This window comes from Hemitrygon akajei, chromosome 2 (assembly GCF_048418815.1).
Source record: "Hemitrygon akajei chromosome 2, sHemAka1.3, whole genome shotgun sequence".
Lineage (NCBI taxonomy): Eukaryota > Metazoa > Chordata > Chondrichthyes > Myliobatiformes > Dasyatidae > Hemitrygon > Hemitrygon akajei.
Window position 1 is genome coordinate 42,663,065 of NC_133125.1, and position 23,036 is coordinate 42,686,100.

Sequence of the window (23,036 nt, forward strand, 5' to 3'; positions counted from 1 at the left end):
TTCACAGTTTGCTGTGCTAAATGTCATCTGTTGCATATCAGCCCATGTTACTTGTTTGCCTGCCTTTTTTTGGAATCTGTTAACATTCTCCTCGCTCTTCCTTATAATTTTGATTATCATGACAAACTCAGATTTAGAAAGGTAGTTCTAATACTGGTTGCTGGGAAACACAGCTCTGTATTTCCCTCCAGTCTGAAAAGCAGAGTTGGCACATCTCGCTGATGTCATGGTCATGTAGCCAATTAATCCCTTAAGTTTGCTTTACTAACAACATTATTAGGGAAGTTGCTGAATAGCAAATGAGTGAGGGAACATGGTCTGATACTCCATTTCATAAAATCCTTCCTTGAACAATCTTTTTCAACTGCTGTGGAGCATCTTGGAATGAAGTGAATGTTGCTCTTGGGCCATCTGTTGTTACACAACTGCTGTTCTGCATAGGCCGGATGGAAGCTGAGGACTTAGCTGGACTGCGCTGCTCAACTTTGTTTATTTATCTGGAGATAATGCAGCCTCTTGTGCCAGCAACCCCCGATTTAACCCTAGCCTAATCATGGGACAGTTTACAATTGCCAATTAACCTACTAATTGGTACGTCTTTGGACTGTGGGAGAAAGCTGGGGCACCCAGAGAGAAACAACACACCCACAGGATGTAAGGAGTACGGCCTCCTTACAGAGGACACCAGGGTTGTACTCCGAACTCAGACACCCTGAGCTGTAATAGCACTGTACTAACTGCACTCTACCACGGTGCCCCACGGGGTTATGATATTTTTATGGATATTCTGATGAAAAACTTCTCTGGTGTCACTTAATTACTGTTAACATCTGCAGAGGAAATCAGATGTCAATGAAAATCAATTATATAAAAAAAAAGCAAGTGCTGAAAATCTGAAATAAAATTAGGAAAAACTGGAACTCAGCTGGTCTGGCAGTATCTGTGGAAAGAGAAAGACATTTTAAGTTGTAGCTTTCTCCAGCAATTTCTTTTTTGTTTCTGATTTTCTTTTCTGTGCTTTGGGTTAACTAATTTAATTCCAAAACTGCCAAGCAGTTGATCTTTTTGTTTTATAGTGTGCAGGACTGTGATTCTTGGGATCAAAGTATAGGATAACTCGTTATGATTGGATGTGTAAAGTGGTATTGGGTGGTGCTAATCTAAAATGTATTTGAGAATGATGGAGGGACAAGAACCAAAATCCCTGTGATTAGTTAGAGTAAAGGGTGCACTGGAGTTAATCTTCAGTAGATGTGTTACACCCATAACATAGCCATTTTTCTATATTTAAAGTTGCCATTGTAGCTTCAGTGTATACACAAGAAGCAGAACAGCCCCTTCATTATACTCCTGGAGTGCCTGTGTTACAACAATGAGTTCTCCTTAAAACTCAGGTTACAGGGATCCCCATTTATTACACCATTGTGCTTGTTTAACTGCTCTTGACAAGAGGGTAACCTAATTACAGTCATATTGACTAATCTTGTTATTAGCTCTGTTGAACTTGCAAATCTTTTGCTCTTCACTTCCTTCATCGTCCCACTCTATTCCACCTACTCTCTCCATCAGATTTTGTTTCCTGGTCCTTATTTTGATTTCCTGCAGATATCCTTGCATAAGACTACTGGTTTGTAATTATTACTTACCCTTCTCTGTAGCTTATCAAAAATTTTGTGTGAGGCAGCCAAGCACTGGTGCATTTTCAAGTGCATTGTATTCAGAAGTCCCATAGCCAACATCACTATGAAATGAGTCTTTATAAATGAAGCTTAAACACTGGCAGATTTCAGTGTAGAATTTAGTCAGATTTTTAACTTCTATTTTTGTTTATATTTTACTGCAGTCTGGTGAAACTGCCCTCCATGTAGCAGCTCGATATGGTAATGTTGAAGTTGTACAATACCTCTGCAAAATTGGTGTTAATCCAGATCTTCAAGACAGGGTAAGAGCATGTAAAATAGATCACCTATATGAAAAATTAAGTTTCAATTCAACTTGAGTCTTTTATTTTATTCATGTTAGGATGAGAATATAATCAGATGATTAATGATTATGTAATGAATGTAGAAGGGAACTGGAATAAAGAATTCTACCTAGAATATAATACCATACTGTCTTTCATTCTACTTATTTCCCTAACAAGAAAATTGTAAAGAAATTAAATTTGATGGTTTGTCTTGACATTGAAAATTGCTCCTATATTCAAAATAAATCTGTAACAGTGAAGAGAGCCATGAACAGCTCTAGTGCCAGAGCTGATTAAACTGTTATTCGTTGAAGCAGTAAACACTTTCAGGTAACTTATTTATTCATTGCATTTACCTCACCTCTACATGCTGGAAAGGGATTTAATAAACATTTCCTTACACTTTTGGCATAGTTTAGTTTTGTGTTTCAACACATCTTTTACGGTACCGTAGAATGACTACAACGCGAATGAGGAGCATTCAATTCTTTAAATCCATATTAATTCTACATGTGGGCAATCTAAATGCTTACACATCATAGCCACCTTCCCATTGTCCTGCCAGAACTTCCCTTTCAGATCCTTGTCTAACGCCCTTTTGGATGTGGCAATTAAGTCTGCTTCCACTGCCATTACTGGCGGTGCATCCCGCACAATGCAATTTTTATAAAAATGTCCCCTTTTCTTAACTCGCATACTTGCCTTTGTGCAAAAAAAAAATCTTATTGTTGACCCAAATATAAAAACGTACATTGTGCCATAGCTGTCAAGGGGCTCATCCAAGCCGTTTCTCTCTAAAGAGGCTGCACATAGGCCAATGGCAGGTTGGTGATAGCATTGAGTCTTCAATCTGTCTTCAACCTGTGTTCTCTAATGAGTCTTACTGCAGCTGATCCGAAGCACAATTTTTTTAAAACCTACATTTTCATTATCTGGTATTAACGAGATGAGATTTCTATTGCAGCCAGCTCAGTGAGATCACCTAATCTAGTACTTACTATGAGCCTTGACTAGTCAGTGTAGATTAGTAGTGGCCTAATGATAGCTATAGTTTACATTGCCATCAACATCTGATGACAGAAACAATATTTCTGTGTCAGGTGAAGATTAGTCATAATGTGGTATTCTCATTTTTTGCATGAACAGCAATTTTGTTACTCTTTCTGTACACACCATGCCATTAGTCATCTAAGGAAATGGATTGCCCTAATAATTCCTGACCTCTGATAATGGTATTCTTGATCCCTGTTTGGAGGGATCTTTAATATCTCCTTCCTCCCCGTGGAAATTGAGATCTACTCACAGGAAGCAGATCAAATGGCCTGGATGGAATATGAATTTTTATTTCATTCTGCAGAAACCACTTTGTGGCTTCAAGAGATGTTTGTTTGGACGTTCACTGTAATAGTTGTTGCTGCAATTAGAGAAGCTGATTGGAACTCTTGTGCACTGTATCAGTGAAAAGTGGGAAGCTTGTTTGCCATCCTGATAGTTCCCTCAAGGAACTGTAACAATCCCTTTCACATCTAAAGCATGTACAAAGAGTTGTGCTGTAGAAATGTAGGAAAATTGAAGCAGAAGTACCTGTATCCATTTTGTTCCCTTGAGCCTGCTTCGTTCATGATCAGGTTTAATATCGTCAGCACGTGACGTAAAGTTTTTGTTGACATATGCCAGTGTTATTAAACCAGATTCTGATTATGAATGAAGTAGATTAATACCATCATGGCTGATCCTCCATCTCCAATTTTACCTTGGGTCTCTCCCCATTGCCCCTGATGCCTTTTGCATCCAGGAATGTGTCTGTCTCCTTCTTAAATATATTTGGCCATTTGGTCTCCACAATTAATTCCATAGTCTTACCGGTCACTGAGTGAGGGAAATTCTTCTCATCTCAGTCCGAAGTGCTTTGCAGTATAGTGAGAGACAGAGACCATTGTTCCAGACACTAAGTTCTAAGCAGTCAATCCTTTCCCTAGTAACTTTGTATGATCTCTCTTTGGATCTAATATATTCCTTAACTTCATTTGTTAGTCATAGTAGGATTGCTTTTCCTTTGTGGTGGAAAGGCATTGAGTTCTTGCATCTGTTCCTTAAATATTAACAATTGTCTATTCAACGTTGTGCCTTTTAATGAAAATCCCCAATCTACCCTAGCCGACTTGTCACAGATTTTATAAAGAATTCGTGGATGAGTGTGCACCCACAAAATCATTCAGAATCTTTCCTGACCAGAAGCTCTGGAAGAACCAATGGATCCACAATCTGCTGATGGCTAGATAGGTGGCATTCGGGTCTGGCGACCAAGGAAAGTACAAGAGGTTCTGGTATGGCCTCCATAAAGCTATCTCACATGCAACTTGAAACACAGGGTGAACCCATGGAAAGACCCAGACCATGTACCTGGCCAAGTGCTAGAGATTTGTGCTAATCAGCTGGCTGTAGTGTTTACTAACATCTCCAGCCTCTTGTATCAGCAGTCTGAGGTACACAACTGCTTCAAACAGTGCCCAAAAAGAATATGGTAAGTGCCTCACCAACTATCATCCGGTAGCACTTAACATCCATTGGCCATGAAACGTATGCCTGGGGAGTGACTTGGATCCACTCCAATTAGTCTACCATCATAACAGGTCAACAGCAGATGCTATTTCATTGGCTCTTCACTCAGTTCTGGAACATCCAGAAGGAGAAGATGCATAAATCTGGATGCTCTTCAATGACTTGTAGCTCAGTATTCAACATCCTCATCCCCTCAAAGTTAATGGCCTCAAGACCACCTTATGCAATGGGATCCTCGATTTCCTCACTTGCAGACCCCAAGATAGTTTGGAATGGCAACAGCATCTCCTCCACATTCACTCTCAGCACAAGTGGACCACAAGGCTGTGCGCTTAGCTTCCTGCTCTACCCACTTTACACTTCTGACTGTGAGGCTTAGAGCTATTGATTATTGACTAGGGTGGAACAGACAGAAGGCCCATGAACCAGTCCTCATTAGGGGATTGGAGGTGGGGTGGGTCAGTAACTTTAAATTCCTTGGTGTTATCTTTTTGGAGGATCTGTCCTGGCTCCAGCACATAGCTGCCATTACAAAGACAATGTCTCTACGAAGAAGTTTGCGTAGATTCAGCACGTCATTTAAAACTTTGACAAACTTCTGTAGATGCACAATGGAGAATACCTGACTGGTTGTATCATATGGAAGCACCAATCCCCAGGAATAGAAAAGCCTATAGAAAGCGCTGGATTCAAGATTGTTTAATATAAATTCCTGTAAATGAGTGTAAAGTGAACAAAATAATTGTTACTCTGGATCCAATGCAGCATAAAACCCACAAAAGATGAAGAGCACAATGATAATAAAAAAACACAATAAATATGAATATATACATAAATATATTGATTGTATGTCCATAAAGTGACACTAGGCTGTACCTAAAGTGGCGGCCCAAGGCATCACAGAAAAAGCCTTCCCCGTCATTAAGCATATCTACCAGAAAGAGGCATCCGTCATCAAGGACCCTCACTGTCTGAGCTTATGCTCTTTTCTCACTGTTGCCATCAGGAAGGAGATACAGGAACCTTAAGCCCCACATCACCAGGTTCAAGAACAGTTGTTATTCCTACAATCATCAGGCTTCTGAACCTGTGTTGATAGCTTCTTTCACCCCAATGCCAGATTGATCATTGAACATAGCATATGGACTCATTTTCAAGGACTCAACAATTCATGTTCTCAGTATTATTTTTTTTTATTATTTGATTTTTAATATATATTTGCAGTTTGTCTTTTGTATATTGGTCGCCTGTCTGTCTTTGTGTGAATGTCTGCAGGAAAACGAATCTCAAGACAGTATATGGTAAAATACAGGTCCTTCCATAATTTTACTTTGGACTTTGAATTCACTCCTTGTACCTTTTATAATTTCCTTTGTTTAGATTTAGAATGTTAATCTTCAGTTGCACCAGTGCATTTCCCAGTTTAAAGAAAAGCTCTATCATGTTATTGTCACTCTAAGGGCCCTGCACAATAATCATCAGTTAACTATTTCATATTGCACAGAATCCGATCTGAAATTACCTTTTCTCAAGAGAGTTCCTCAACATATTGATCAAGAAAATCACTGCAAGCATTTCCTAAATTTGGCTTCCATCTCATGACTGAATTCAACCTGCCCAGATAAGCCCCTCCCCAATGGTACCTGTACTATCCCTGTTACATGCAATCAAATTTCCTGATTTATGTCCTATGTTACATCTACTGTTTGGTGGCCTACAAATAACATCAACAGTCTTTTCTCTATATTGCTATTGTTGTATTGCTGTATAACTCTTTCCAAATTGATCGTACTTACACATCATGCTCTGCTGAGCCACGGTCATTTGCCACTGCATTCATCTCCTCTTTTATTAATTGCACCATACTCCTCCTCTTCTTTTCTGCCTGGATATCTTCGACATCAAATAACCTTGAGCATGCATCTCTTCAGACACTGTGTTCGGCCTTTTCTGTGATGCCAATTAGATCATACCCATTGACAACAATTTCTGCAATTATCCACCTTACTGTGAGCTCAATATATATCTAGATAGGGTAAAGTTAACATGATCAATGTAACACTTTTCTGTACTTTGACCCTGTTTCCTACCTTCTTTTTGTTTCTGTTCTCTGTTTTGCTTATTACTTGCTAACTTGTACTTTCTGCTTTGCTTCTTTCCATCCTGAATTCCGCTTGTGATTTTTATGCCCCCTGCTGAACTTGTTAAACATTTGGAAGTTTAGGCACTGTAGGAACCCCAACAGCCAGTTTTTTTGCTCAATTGAATGCCCAGTGTAAAAATCAGAGCATCTGTGATATCGATCAAAGAATCACAATTGGCCCAAACCAGAAGAAATTCAGTGTAACTGCCCCTCAGTTTAATCTCCTCTTGTGGGAATGTCTTACGACACGAGAGGGATAAAACAAAAGACTTGTCAGTTCCCTGCGAAGAGAAGTACAGGAAATCACAGGAACTTTTCGTGCGCCTTTCGGTAGTCAGCTTCTGTAGTTCTGGAAATTTTCATCAGCAATGAGGGGAGAAAGGGATGAAACTGAGATATCATATATGACAAATAGTTGATAGACTGTACAATTATATCACAATACATACACATGGGTGCTCTCTTCAGTTACCTGATGAGGTCACCGTAGCCTTGGCCAAGGCAGTTGTCTTCAGGTGGTGCCCAATCTTCATAGGGTGTTTCAACCCTTAACCACTGTTATATATATACTGTATATACAGATATATGCTATTGTAACTATATGTGCTGTGACGATATGTACATTGTTTTGCACCTTTGCTCCAGAGGAATGTTGATTCATTTAGCTGTATATGGTTAACTGGCAATTAAACTTGAACTTGAAACATATTTAATTGAAAGCTAGAATACTTGCTGTTTAGCCTGCTTGCAGTCAGCGATTTATACATTTCTTAACTTTAACAAGCAGTTCCATTAAAGCCTGGCTATCAAGCATGCAGCATTTATGACTCCTAAAAATGATGTGTCATTTCTAGTTTCTCTTCTGTGTTGATTCCAGGTTGAAGCAACACAGATTTATTGCACTAATGATTTAACACAGGGGCAATAAAGAAACATAAATGTTAGCAAGGATATTTGATGTTTATGGACTATGCTCAGAATATAAAGCTGTGTACTTTGCATTTCCCGATTTAGAGTTTGCAGTTATGCTATTCACAAATTTTTGCTCACAGTTTTTAAAGGCAAAATTACTACTTCAGGAGGTTTTTCAGCAAAGCATCGTTCAGTGACTATGATGGAATGTTCTTGTTGGCTGCTTTTTTTCCTTCTATGTCTTGCTGCTCGTGTTGAAGTGTGGTTCTGACAAGAATGTGTAATTTGAGTGGAACTCCTTGACAGCATTCAGCAATTTTTGATCTTCAGTCACAAAAGAGCATGGCACAATTCTGTCGTGCTACATTATTCGATTTGCACATTAGTAAGAGCTGCCAAATGTCTCTCCTTCCGACATCTTAAGAGGTAATTGATTTGGGCTAACAACAGTTTGTGATGCACTTTACAGTAGCACCCACATCCTGAATAATAAATGAATAGGATTGAATCAGCTCTAAATGGGGAGAGATTGCTGTGCTCTGAAATGCAAAGAGATATTGGTGCCCAGTGCATGGTTGGCAATAGATAGTATTGAGGTACTGGAAGTAAGGGGAAAAATGTACAGATCATTTAGTTTATTGCTGTGATAATTGAACGCAAATCTAGGGAGGTTATGGTTCAGATATGTACAGCATTGATCAGACTACAGTTGGTGTACTAGTACAATGTTCAAAGGTTCATTTATTATCAAAGCATGTATCCATATACATCTCTGGAATTTGTCTTCTCCAGATAGCCATAAAACAAAGAAAGAAACATGAAAATCATTCAGAGAAGGCACATCAAACCCAACCCCCTCCCCCACACAAAAAGAATGGCATCCCAAGCATCAACCCCTCCCCATCAAAACCCCTGCTCCAGCACAAAATTGGAAGAACATCGACCCCCCCCCAGAAAACAACCACTCCCCCACACAACGGAACAAGAACATCGATGCTGAGAAAGAGCCCCTCCCCTGCACAAAAAAACTAACACAACATCAGCCCCCCCCCCCAAACATTCTCCCCTCGCACAACAAAACAGAAAAGGAACGGGTGATTCAAAAAAAAATTGAATATAAAAAACATACACAAATACCGCCAATGGAAACAGCATTATTATGGGGCCAAAATACAAAACACATTACCAACTGACATAACCAGCGCAAGGCACATGTAGCATATAAAAGATAGCATGTAACATATAAAATACAATCACACACACAAAAAATGTCCAAGTCCCTAAGTTTATGAATGTCGCAGCACTCGGCAGTCGAACACAATACAACCTTTTTTCAGCCGAATGAACACTGGGGGAGGGGGCAGCATCGACTCCAACCGGGACCCTGCACCACACCCACTCCAGTGGAACACCCAACTCTGACACCTCCCCCTGGGTGGCTGCAAACAGGCGACCCCACAGCCTGAGGCTTAGTCCTTACTACGATCGAGGCCACACAGCTTCCCTGCAGTCCTCTCCCACCCCTCACCAGTAAACCAACAGATCCCACACCACCAATGACAACAGGGTCTTGCGATCACAGGAACAGCGACTAAGACGATCACTTGCCGTTCTACCTTTTAATACTTACTTGCTTGTCGTACCTAATTTATTCACTGTTACTAAAATTTAATTTTAATTCCCCTTGTTTTTTTCTTTGTACCAGGAACAAGAAACGCCATTGCATTGTGCAGCGTGGCATGGTTACTACGCAGTGGCCAAAGCACTCTGTGAAGCTGACTGCGATGTTCACATTAAAAACAAAGAAGGGGAGACACCTCTCTTGACTGCATCTGCAAGAGGCTATGTAGATATTGTGGAATGTCTGCTGGAACATTGTGCAGACATGGATGAAATTGACACGGTCAGTTTTGAGCACATGATTTGATTATTGTATGATATGCTACTTCATAATGTTACCAGTCCTTAGAAGGTGATTGGTTTTACCTTCCACACTGTGGTTAGTGTGTTTTCCTCTGCGCTAGCTACGGAGCAACTTGATTAGAATCATAGTTGCGTGTTATTATTTTAGCAGTATACCACGTGAAGGCAACAGTGCAATATTTTTGCTACTAACCAATGTCACAATCCTTGTATGTTCTTGCAACAGCATTTTTTTTATAGTAATGTTCGTGCTGTTCCCACATGGAGCACATGTTTATCAGTGATTCACTTCTCCTTACTCTGAAAACCATTTCGTGGCAACAGACCCTTCCTTCCCAGATTGCTGTAATCATGTGATGAGCAATCGGAATGCTTCTTTCAGTAACGTTGCTGTGAAGATGAGCACTTCCTCTCAGGACACTCACTGAGTTGTGCTCATTGGAGGCCGATGACTGTGCACCAGCATCTCGTGATAATGTGACTGAATCTGGTTCTCATCCTGGCATCAGAAACATAAATATACAAATTCAGTTAGGCTGGGAAGAGGACACGTTTCGGAGTAGCACATGAATGTTAAGTTCACACAATCCAGAGTAAATTAATGCTATTGTAAGAACATTTTAATTAAGATTTTTGTTGATACCTCTAAAGATATAGTACAAATACCTCTGTATAATGAATGAAAGTGAGAGCGTTTTCTTGAAATACAACAATGCAAGTAAAGCCATTATGGAAGTAGGATTTTTTTTGTTGTTGGCAGACCCCACGTTCAATATTTCTGCAACTTTTAACTTTTGCACACACAGGTGCAGACCAACAATTCTACTTTGCGTAGCGGCTAACAATTTGCACGATTTGAAAAATCGTCTTTATCAAATTGGCACATTGCAGCTGTCAAATCTTCACTATCAAACCACTAAGAAACAAGAAGATATAAATCTTCAAATGGAGAAAATAATATCATCTTTATCTCATTTCTAGTTGCTGCAGTGAATAGTCAAGAGGCACAGAAGCACGACCTTTGGCCCATCTTCTCCATGCTAACGAAGAAGCCTACTAGAGCTGGTCCCATTTGCCTCCAATATCCTGCTAAATATTTCCTATCCATTTATCTGTCCAAATGACTTTTTTAAAAATATAGCGTGGAACAGGCCCTTCTGACCTACCAAGCTGCACTATCCAATAACCCACTGATTTAACCCGAGCCTAATCACAGGGCAACTTACAATGACCAACTAACCCACTAACTGGTAGGACTTTGGACTGTGGGAGGAAACCGGAGCACCCGGAGGAAACCCACATGGTCTAGGGAAGGAACATACAAACTTGCTTACAGGGGATGCCAGAATTGAGCTGTAATAGCACTGTGATAACTGCTGTGTTACCATGGCACCCTAAATGTTTTAAATCTTTTAATTGTACCCACCTTCACAGTACGTTCCTTATAGCCACCACTCTGTCTGAACCATGTAGTCTGGGAAAATATTTGTTGTAGTCCTGGGAAAGATTACTTGAAATTGTAATTTTAGGAACTCAGCAGGTCAGGCAACATCTATGGAAATGAATAAACAGTCAGCATTTCCAAGGTGAGACCTCTCATCATTTATGCAAATAAATCATTACTTTCCAGTTGGGTATGTAAGTTTAAGTAGTTAATGACGATAGATTCACACATTCTACCACATGGGGAACAACAAATGGTCACAGAATATCAGGGATTCCTTCTCCTGATAGCAGGATTCGCACCAGATAACCAGAGATTGACTTGTGTTTGAGGAATCTTGGCCATGGTTTAATACAGGGTTTCCAAGCTGGGGTCCACGGACCCCTTGCTTAATGGTATCAGTCCATGGCATAAAAGAGGTTGGGAACCCCTGGCTTAATAACAAAGAACTCTTAAGTAGAGATAGGACAAAGAGTTAGTTGAATAGAAACGAAAAATTAAGCTAATTGGGAAGAGAAACTGATGTACGCTTCCTCCCATAGTCCAAGCAATTGTGTCCTGTAGTTACCCTAGAAGGCAATAGGACAGAGTTCAACAGATAGTTGAGTTATGCTGCTAATTTTGTAGAGTTTCAACATTACACGAAGCATGTTTGCAAAGATCACCTTACTTCTGCAAATAACTGGGGTACAGTATATAATATTAATGTCCAAGTCTTTAGGAAATGACCATCAGTTAAATTATTTGCCTATTTAATACTTACTGGGAAGTTCCTGTTGCTCCTTTCATTTGCAGCTGCAGTGGTCTTAGTGTTCTTGGGACCATGAGATGGTCAAAGTACTGGTGTAGTAATAACAATTGCTTGACAGTTGGAGTCGGTGATTTCAGAGTCAGGCAGGACAATGACGCATTTTTAAATTTAAGCTAATCCTCCCCCCACTCGTTTTTTTTAAAAGAACAACAGAAAATGTATTTCTAGGTCTGTTACGTTACGTTTTATATTAAGTTTATATCATATAGTGTCAAACTAGCTTCTGCCTAATGTTTTGTGGACAGAATTGGAGCATGTGCACTGCAGGCATTATCTCTTTGGTCAAAAGGGTCATCATTTGAGGGTTAAATTAAGTTTCTCATCTTATGACTAGGGATTGCAGATAATTCTAAGTGAAACAGCCTGTCTGCTACTCTACGCGAGAAGTGAAGAATTTGTCAAAATGTGTCCTTTAACAACTGTGAAGCTCATACCATGCACATTGAAGGGCTCCAGTACCTGGTTTGGTTCGCTCCAAGAAAATCAAGCAGCAGTTTCTAACTTTTGTGTTCTTTGGCTGAACTTTAAAAGGCTTATTTTTTTTTAATTTTCAGGATGGTCACACAGCACTGCACCTTGCAGTACGAAGATGCCAGATAGAAGTGGTGAAGTACCTACTAAGTCAAGGGTGTTATGTAGACGTGCAAGATCTGCATGGCAATTCAGCTTTGCACATAGCCTGCAAAGACGGCAACATAGCTATTGTTATGGCTCTTTGTGATGCAAACTGCAACCTTGATATAACTAATAAGGTAATCTCATTATCAGTAAGTTTTATTTGTTTAAATTTTTTAACCTTTTTGAGCACTGTTGCTTCCTCTGGTATCTGTCAAGGATCCATCATTGCTGCCTTCCTTCCCACTCCTTTTGCAAAATCATCCAGAAAATGAATAGGTTCTATATGGATGGAGACCATTTGAATGCTCTAGCTTGCCGCCAGGGTCTCTCTACCTGGCCTGTGATGTGTCATACTCCTGTCTGTCTTATAGCACTCGAGCAGAAATGTTCTCCAAATGAAGACATTGTCTTCAATCCCTTTCTATAAATTTCATTCACACTACGCCAGCTATACCCTTTTGTCTAATTGAATCAGAATTAATCATACTTATGAGCAGATTTGGTCATATTTAAATGTGATCCATCAGTGTATCTCACACTCTTAGCATTATCTAACTCCCATCACTTCCACAGATCATCAGCTGTTGAAATCTTTCTTCTTGTCTATGGTTAGCTCTTAGCAAAGTCGCATCACCGTTCTAACTATTCTTCCATTTTTTCACTCTTCATAAACTGAATTTTGCTGCTCGTGTATTAGTACAAAGTCCTCTGTTATCGATCAATCAGGAGAGGAAAGTGGAAAGGTAAAAATCAGCCCTCCTTCCTGCCTGAGGAATGGAGATCAACTGCAGCCAATCATTTCTGATCTTTGGGATAAGAGGTGTGTCAGCCATTTGAGTGTTTCCCTTTTCAGGACGAATCAAAGTCAAAGTAGTGAAGTAAAACTTCATTGTCAGAGTGCCTACACACAACCCTGAGATTCTCTTTCCTGCTGGCACACTCAGCAATCTACAGAACAGGATCAATGAAAGAGCAAGGGCATAGAAGACATCAAACTATGCAAATGAAAATATAAATAAATAGCAATAAATAATGAGAGCATCAAATAATCCCAAGATAAAGAGTCTTAAAGTGAGATTATTGATTATGTGAATATCTCAATAGATGAGTGTAGTTATCCTTTGTTCAAAAGTCTGATGGTTGAGGGATAGAAACTGTTCTTGAACCTGGTGGTGTGAGTTCTGAGGAACTTGCACCTTCTACCTGATGGCAGCAGGGAGAAGAGAGTGTGGTCTGGGTGGTGAGGATCTTTGATGGATGCTGCTTTTCTACAACAGTGTTTTGTGTAGATGTGCTCAATGGTTGGCAGGGCTTTACCCATGTTGTACTGGGCCAGATCCATCGCCTTTTGTAGGATTTTCCGCTCAAAGGTATTGGTGTTCCCATACCAGGCCGTAATGCAGCCAGTCAAGACACTTTCCACTACACATCAGTAGAAGTTTGTCAAGGCTTTTGATGACATGCAGAATCTCCGCAGACTCCTGAGGAAATAGAGGTGCTCTTACGTGGTTACATTGTAGAAATTGTTTTTCATTCTTTTTCAATATCTCTGGCTTTCCTGCATTAATTGTGTTTGCTTCTCCACATAGTATGGAAGAACACCTTTGCACCTAGCTGCTAACGCAGGGAGTCTTGAAGTTGTCCGCCACCTCTGTCTTGCTGGAGTTAATGTGGAAGCTGTGAGTTTGGTAAGTTGGTCAAATGATCATTTCTTTTTCTTGAAGCTCTGATAACTCTAGTTCATTCAATTAGCTTTCAACAGTCTCACCTCAAATAAACTACCTTAAAATTGGTGAGATGGCAATGATATTGGAATTATAGTCAATGTTTCCAAAGAAATTTCAGAATTGACTCCAATAACTGATGGAGGAAAGCAAGATACTAATTTAGTGTACGTTTAGACTGATAGGGCAAGCTGATTTCAACTTCTCTCTATTCACTGGGAAACAAAGCTAGTGAGTGCATTGTCCCAGTCTATTTGATGCAACACCTAAATCGTGCAAATCATGCAAACATGGATTCCACTGCAGCAGCAGTCTGCAATCTCTATCACTAACTCTTCACTAAGCGAACGGTAGGGCCAGTGTAGCCATCTAAACTTTATTGTCTCTAAATAGAGAAATGAATGTGAAGCTTCATTATTTTTGTTTGTTTTTCTCCCCCAGTCTAATTAAGAGTGTTGCAAATTGGGTCCTTCCTGGTAGATCAAACAATTCAGTGAAGGTTAGAGAATTAGAACAATGTTTAACCAGTGAATTATTATTGATTTAACTTATTTATTGTCACTTTCATTGCTTGTATGTCAGTTAGAGTGGAAGCATGTTGCATGGTCCATACAGCACTCTGTATATGCTCCATAGATGTTCTGCTGTGTGCAAAAAAAAAAAATTCTAGTTCTTGCTGGTTTACCAAATTATAAATCTTTTGATGTACAAACGGTATATAAGTGTTAATTAGTTTAATAATTTCCACATTTTAATATATACTGTATTTCAAAATCCATTACATGCACTCCTGTCACAATGCAAGTTCCTCGTCTCCTCTGAAAGCAAACAATATTGGAATTGGTTTATTATTGTCACACGTACCAAGATACCAATCTTGTCTTGCATAGAATTGTGTAAGTTGATAGAGCGGTTGAGAAGGCATATGGTGTATTGACCTTCATTCTTCAAGGGATTGAGTTCAAGAGCCATAAGGTAATGTTGCAGCTGTAGAAAACTGATTAGACTTCCTCTCTAATGCTTCACATCCTTCCTAGAATGAGGTGATCAGTTTTCGGTATAGGAAGGATGTGGAAGCATTATAGAGAGTGTGGAGGAAATTTATCAAGATGCTGCCTGGATTAAAGAACACGCCTTTGGGGAAAGGTTGAGCAGGACTAGGCTTTTCTCGTTTCAGCAAAGGAGGCTGGGAGGTGACTTGGTAGAAGTGTAAAAGATTATAACCGGCATAGATAGAGTGGACAGCCAGTACATTTTTTTTTCCCAGGACAACAGTGCCTCAAACTAGAGGACATCGTTTTAAAGTGAGTGGGGGAAAGTTTAGAGGAGATGTCAGAGGTAGGCTTTACACATCAAGTGTGACAAGTGCCTGGAATGCATGGCCAGGGGTTGGTGGTAGAGGCCGGAACAATAGGGATATTTAAGAGACTCTCAGGCATGTGGATAAAAAAAAGGAGAGTTATGGGCTGTGTAGAATGATTGTGGTTTATATCAGTTGACACAACAATTGTGTTGGGGCAAGACCACAGTTGACATGTGGGAGTTTGAAGACAAACTGTACACAGTAGTGAACAGGGAGTTTCCAGTAATAAGGAAGGAGAAGGGTGACAAGGTAAGTGTCCTTGAACATCGAGAGGTGGTGAATTCAGTCAAGAAGAAAAAGAAAATGTATGCAAGGTTTAGGAAGTTCAAATCAAACAGCGCTTGGAGATTATAAAGAAGACGGGAAAAAATCATAAGAAGGGAAATAGAAAGGACCATGAAAAGTCCTTGGTCAGTAAGATTAAAGAGAATTCCAAGGCATTCTACACATATAAACAGCAAGAGGATAACTAGCAAACCTGTAGGACCACTGAAGGATAAAGGAGGGAACATGTACTTAGAGGCAGAGGAAGTCAGTGAGGTTCTAAATGAGTACTTTGCATCAGTATTTACCAAGGAGAAAGACCTGGAGAATAGGGAGGTCAGTGTGGGGCATGCTAATTTGTTAGGACATTTTGAGATAGAGGAGGAGGTAGTGTGGGGTCTCAAAGAACATTAAGATGGATTAGTGTTTGGGGCCTGATGGGATATACCCAGGTTGAGGTAGGCAAGTGAGGAGCTTGCTGGAGATTTGACCAATATCATCACGTCCTCTGCAGCTAAAGACAAGTGGGCTGGCAAATAGTTAATGTTAATATTGCTAACGCTCCATTATTTAAGCAGGCAAATGGGTATAATCCTGGAAACCATGGTCTGGTGAATTTCGCATCATTGGTAGGGAAGTTACTGGAGAGAATTCTTAGGGAGCGAATTTATGAGCATTCGGAAAACCATAGCTTAATTAGGGGCAGTCAGCATGTCATTGTATAGTGCAACTTGCATCCTAGATTGAGTTTTTCAAGAAGAATGGCAAAGGTAATTAATGAAGGGAGAGCTATGGATGTTGTCTACACGGATGTTTTTAAAGTGTTTGACAACATCCCTCAAGGGAGGCTCATCCAGAAAGATGCATGGGGTCCACTATGAATTGGCTGTTTGGATTCAGAATTGCCTTTCCCATAGAATACAGAGGATAGTGGTTAATGTACTTATGCTGGCTGGATATCTGAGATAAGTGGTGTTCTGCAAAAATTCATACTGGGATTTCTGTTTGTTAATGCTATGTTGAAAAAAAGTGGGTGGCAGGGTTGGTAAACTCACAGATGATACAAAAATTGGTGGTGTGAATAGACTACAAAATTGTCAAAGAATACAGCAGGATAGTTGTAGATATGGGCAGAGATGTTTCAGATGGAGGTTTAACCTGGCCAAATGGGAGATGTTCGTTTCAGAGCTCAAATGTAAATGGACATTACACTGTTAATGGCAAGATGTTGTTGTGCAGAGTGACCTTGGGTCTCCTGAAAGTGACTCTACAGGTTAATAGGTTGGTAAAGAAAGCACATGGCGTGCTTGCTTTTATTAGTCGAGGAGAACTGAGTTTAAGAGACTGAAAGCTAATGTTATAGCTTTATAAAAAGCTGGTTAGGCTGCTTCTGGAGTATTGCATTCAATTTGAGTCACCCCATTATAGGAAGGGCGTTGATGCCTGAGGGTGCGGGAGAGATTTACTAGCTTGCTGTCTGGATTACAGGGCAAGTGCTGTAAGGAGAGGTTAGATACACTTGGGTTGTTTTCTCTGAAGGAGCCTGAGGGGAGATATGATAGAGGTTTATAAGATTATGAGAGAGGCAGATAAAGTGGGCAGCCAGGATATTTTTCCCAGGGTTAACATCTCTAATAGCAGAGAACATTGAAAGTCCGAGAGGGGTAGTGCAGGACAAGTTGTTTATTTACACAGAGTGGTGGGTGCTTGGAATGCACTGCCTGGTGTGGTAGTGGAGGCAGGTATGATAGGGGTGTTCAAGGGGCGTTTAGATAGTCGCATGAATGTGCTGGAATTAGAAAGATATGGGCATTGTGTAGGCAGAAGGGATTAGTTTATTAGTCATTTGAGTACTGGTTTAGTTCAGCCTTAACGTCGTGGACCAAAGGGCCTGTTCCTGTGCGGTACAGTCCTGTGTTCTAGGCATCGGTATTTCTGGTATGTAAACAAGAGAAAAACTGTAGATTCTGGAGCAACACACACAAAATGCTGAGGAACTCAGCAGACCAGGCAGCATCTATGGAAAAAAAGTAGAGTCAACATTTCGAGCCAAAACCCTTTGGCAGGACTGAAGAAAAAAAAACAGAGGAGTAGATTTGAAAGATCGGGGGGGGGGGGGGTACGGGAGAGGGAAACTCCAGATGCTGGGTGAAATTTGGAGGGGAGGGATGAAGCAAAGAGCTGGGAAGTTGATTGGTGAAAGAACAGAAGATCATGGAAGAAAGAAGAAAGTGGGGGGGGGGGGGTGGGGGAGGACCAGCAGGAGGCGATGGGCGGACAAGGAGACAACATGAGAGAGGGACAAGGGGATAGGAAAGGGGAAGGGGGGAGAGGCATTACTGGAAGTTTGAGACATCAGTGTTCATGCCATCAGGTTGGAGGCTACCCAAACAGAATAAAAGATGTTGTTCCTTCAACCTAAGTGTGGCCTTATCACGACAGTGGAGGAGGCCGTGGATGGTTATATCAGAATGGGAATGGGAAGTGGAGTTAAAATAGGTGGCCACTGGGAGATCCCGCTTGTTCTGGCAGACAGAGCGTAGATGCTTGGTGAAGCGGTCTTCCAATCTTCGTCCGGTCTCACCGATATACAAGAGGCCACACCAGGAGCCATTTTGTAACCCATTTTGAGAACTGGATAAAGTTTAGAAAGACCTAGAATGATAAAATAAGACAGGAAAGCAGAATGCAAAATGCTTAAATGACTTTCAAGTTACTGATGCGTATGTGGCTTGAGCAAGAAGGAGTGTTGCAGATTCCTGGAACAATTGGAACCGGTTCTGGGGAAGGTAGGACCAATTATAAACCGGATGGTCTACATGTGGGCAGGGCCTGGATCAATGTCCTAGGGGGATCATTTGCTAGTGCTAATGTAGCAGGGGAGTGGGAATCTGGGCAGAAAGGCAGAGGGAAACAGTGCAGGGCAAAAGCAAAAGTTAGAAAAGAAAGAGTGGAGTATAGAAAAGTCATCTGCAAAAGACACAAACGGATGCTTTCTATTGTTACGTAACCTCGTAACCAGGTAACTTACCAGCAAAGATAGCGGGATCAGCTGAGTCGGATGCTACTATTTTCAAACGTTTTATTCAAAAAGGGGCACAAGCGTATGGTTAAGACAAAACATTCAGATCATATACATCGTCAAAACTCAATCTAAAACACCGGTGTAATAATAATCAATCAGAAATAAGCTCTATAGTTGTCTAGGGGTTAATACTGAGTCCAATTGAAATATAAAGAGTCACTCAGAAGTTTGCAGGCTTTTCCCTTTTGGGAACCGCTGGGGTTTCACGTTGAGAGAGAGAGATGGTTGAGAAAGGATAAACACTTGCCCGTTGTCTTTACAGAGTAAATCCTTGGAATCAGGGGAGCAGGCTTCCCCGTTGTTAGTTAAAAGCGGTCTTCCGATGGTTCCAGCCACAGATTCAAAATTTGGAATCTAACGCACGTGGCTTCCTTCAAAATGGCTTCCCGCTCCCACGGGAATCGGTATCGTGCTTCCTTGGTGTCTCCTTGGTGCGTCTGAGGGTTGTCCCCCCCTCAGACCCTCCTTTATATTTCTTCACGGGATCGCAGGTGTCAATCAGGTTGCAGGTGATGCAATCTCTCTCTCAACCAGCCCACTTTGCCCGAGGGCTTTTCACGTGGTCTTCATGAGACAATAGTCAATATCGCCTTTATTCTGCTTCTCGGGAGAACGTGGCCTTCCGCACGTCTCTCTCCCTCTTGGGTCAGTTGACCCCCCCCCCCCCCTTGACTAGGGCTCTTGCGATTCTCACAAAGGAGGGGGCCGAGGGCATAACACTGAAGTTCTTGGAGCAAAAGGACAAAGAGTGTAAGGGCACTTGATCTGAATGCCCATAGTATTCGAAATGGGGGTAATCACTTGCAGCGCAAATCAGTACAAAGGGGTACGAGTTAGTGGCCATTAAAGAAACATGGTTGCAGGTTGGACATGATTGGGAATGAAATAAAGAAGGGTATCAGGTAATATGGAAAGGTAGGTAGGAAGGTAAGTGGGGGGTGTGGCGCTCCCTAATTATGAGTTCAGGGCGATAGTGAGAGACAATATATGATCTAAGCAGCAGAATGTTGACTCCATTTGAGTAGAGATTAGGAATAGTAAAGGGAAAAAAATCTATAGGCCATCAAATAATAACAATAAACCAAGAAATATTTGATGTGTGTAAGAACGGAACAGCAGTTGTCATGGAGGGTTTTAACTTGTACATAGATTCGGTGAACCAATTTGGCTCTAGCAGTCTTGAGGAGAGCTTCATGGAATCCATCCATAATGGCTTTTTTAAACAGCATATGAGTAAACCTGCGAGGAAAAAATGCTATCTCAGACCTGGCCCTGTGCAATGAGAGGGGTAGTTAATGATCTTGCAGTTAGGGATCCATTCATAAAGAGTGATCACAGTATGAAGGAAGTTCTCATACAAATGGTACATTAGATCAATCTAAAACTGATGTATTACAGGTTTCCTCCACCATCCGAAGGTAGAGCGTTCCTATGAAATGGTTCGTAAGCCGGAATGTCATAAAGTGAAGAAGCAATTACCATTTATTTATATGGGAAAAATTTGTGAGCGTTCGCAGATCCAAAAAATAACCTGCCAAATCATGCAAATAACACATAAAACTTAAAATAAGAGTAACATATAGTAAAAGCAGGAATGATCTGATAAATACACAGCCTATATAAAGTAGAAATACTTTTCTGCAATCATTGCAGCACTGTCCACCGTAGCGAAAATCTCACACAAGCGCTCTCGGCAGAAACACTCTCTGCAGTAACCTTTAAGCTATGAAGCAGCCAAATCATACCAGATAACACATAAAAATACACAGCCTATATAAAGTAGAAATAATGTATGTACAGTGTAGTTTCACTTACCGGAATCGGGAAGACAGCAAGCACACTGATGATGGTGTGTTAGCTGAGTCGTCGGAGGCTGGGGTGGTGGGAGGTAGAGGAGACTGGGGTGTCATCTCATCGTCGTCTGTTTCCATCAGGGCAGGCAGGTCATCTTCTTCTATGTCTGCATGCCTCGATGTCAAAGGTCGAGGTTCGTCGTCTGCTGTGACTGATGTGGAAGGCTTGAAAAACGACAGTATGCTTGACTGTTTAGCCTTGCGCATTTTTCTATCATATAGTTCTTTGTAAGCACTCAAACCATCCTGAAAATATGCCCTAAACCTACATACCCTTTCAAAATTAAAGTCTTACTTTTCTGCAATCATTGCAGCATTGTCAATCACAGCGAAAATCTCTCACAGTTGCTTCACGTTCAGTTCCTGGACGTCTTCACTTTCGGTCCATTTGCTATTGCATTTGGTTTCGATTGTTATCCTTTCCTCTTCCAATTGCATCAGCTCTTCATCTATCAGTTCTTGGTCATGGGATGCCAAAACCTCTTCAGCATCATCTTCGTCAACTTCCACAAACCAAACTCACTATGTCCTTACTTCATTCACCACGATCGAAACGCTTAATTATGTCTAATTTTACACTAAGTGTAACACCCTTACGAGCTCTTTTAGGCTTTTCCGATACCTTAGAACTCATCTTGCTAACGGATGCACAAAATAAATCAACATAAAGCACAGATGCTCACAGGCACGTGTTTGAGCAATACCGGCTAGAATGCAGTTCCGGGGGGAGGAGCTCGGCTGCTCAGGGTGAGCGCTGCCTTTTTTTTGTAACAGTGAAAACACCTTCTGTTAGCAAAAACAGGTAACTAATGTAGGTCTTTCGTAATAGCGAGGTGTCGTAAAGCAAACGTTGGAAAAACGGGGGACACCTGTATGCCTAAGCAAGGGAGACTACAACAGAGTGAAGGAGGAGCTGGTTATCATAGACTGGAAACACAGGCTATATGGTGGGGCAGTTGAGGAACAGTGGAAGACTTTCAAAGAGATTTTTTACAGTGCTCAACTAAAGTATATTTCAGTTAAAAGCAAGCATAGTAAGGGTGGGCAGAGATAGCCGTGGCTAACTAAGGAAATAAAAACAGACATCAAAACTAAAAGCTCGTGCATACAAAATCACCAAGGATAGTGAGAAGCTGAAGGATTGAGAAGATTATAAAGGGCAACGAAGAACCACTAAGTAAGGAATAAAGAAGGGGAGATAGATTATGAAAGTAAACTAGCCCAAAATATGAAAAAGGTAGTAAAATAATTGTATAAAGTGGAAAAGGATAGCTAAAGTGAATTTGGGGCACTCTGGAGATGCGAAGGGGGAATTAATACTGGGTAACGTGGAAATGGCCAAGTAACTATTTTAAGTCGGTGGAAATGGTCTTCAGTAACTATTTTGTGTCGGTCTTCACAGTGGAAGACATGTCTAACATGCTGAAGAGAGATGTTAAATTTGCAATGAGAGGTGAGGAAGTTGATACAATCATTGTCACTAAAGAGATGGTGATGAGCCAACTAGCAGGCCAAAAGGTAGACAAGTCCCCTGGTCCTGATGGGGATGCATCCTAGGGTACTGATAGAAATGGCAGAAGTAATGTTTGTGATAATGTACCAAAATTCTCTGGACTTTTTGGCACTTGGATTGGGTGGGGGTCGTATTGGCCTATTAGCATGGACGCCTATTGGTTAACCAATAGAAGGCAGAAAGTTGGAAAAAGTAGGTGTTTTTCTGGTTGGCAGTCAGTGATGAGTGGCTGCTGCGGGTGTTGGTGCTGGACCACAACTGTTCACAATGTACATAAAATGTTTTGAAAAAGGGGACCAAGGGTAGTGTATTAAAGTTTGCTGATGACACTAAATTGAGTGGAAAGGCAAATAATGCCGTCGAAGATGTGGAGAGTCTGCAGAGAGATGTAGAGTAGATCAGTTAAGTGAGTGGGCCAAGGTCTGGCACATGAGGTATAATATTGATAAATGTGAGCTCATCCTCTTTGGAAAGAAAAATAAAAGATCAGATTATTATTTAACTGATGAAAGATTACAACATGCTGTTGTGCAGAGGGACTTGGGGGTACTTGTGCATAAATTGCAAACGGTTGGTTTGCAGGTGCAACAGGCAACTGTGCAGGGTACTGCTGAGTCCACTTCTGGAGTACTGCCTGTAGTTCTGTGCTCCCTACTTGAGAAAAGATGTACTAGCTTTGGGGGCGGTGCAGAAGTGGTTCACCAAGTTGATTCTGGCGATGAACAGATTAGCCAATGAGGAGGGAGTGAATCACCTGGGACTATACTCACTGGAATTCAGAATGAAAGGGGATCTTATAGAAACAAAATGATGAAAGAGATAGTTAAGATAGAGGCAGAATAGTTGTTTGTACTA

The 23,036-nt window shown here is 40.9% G+C and overlaps 1 protein-coding gene across 3 annotated transcripts in view; it reads left to right on the plus strand.

The window, feature by feature from the left end:
* Positions 1-23,036, plus strand: part of dapk1 (death-associated protein kinase 1) — a 187,305-nt gene that overhangs the window by 106,595 nt on the left and 57,674 nt on the right. For all 3 annotated transcript variants that reach the window (XM_073071198.1, XM_073071192.1, XM_073071207.1), the window contains exons 15-18: positions 1,844-1,942; positions 9,289-9,486; positions 12,316-12,513; positions 13,969-14,067. In XM_073071198.1, coding sequence (XP_072927299.1) covers positions 1,844-1,942; positions 9,289-9,486; positions 12,316-12,513; positions 13,969-14,067 — 594 coding nt within the window. The remainder of the gene's footprint in view (positions 1-1,843; positions 1,943-9,288; positions 9,487-12,315; positions 12,514-13,968; positions 14,068-23,036) is intronic.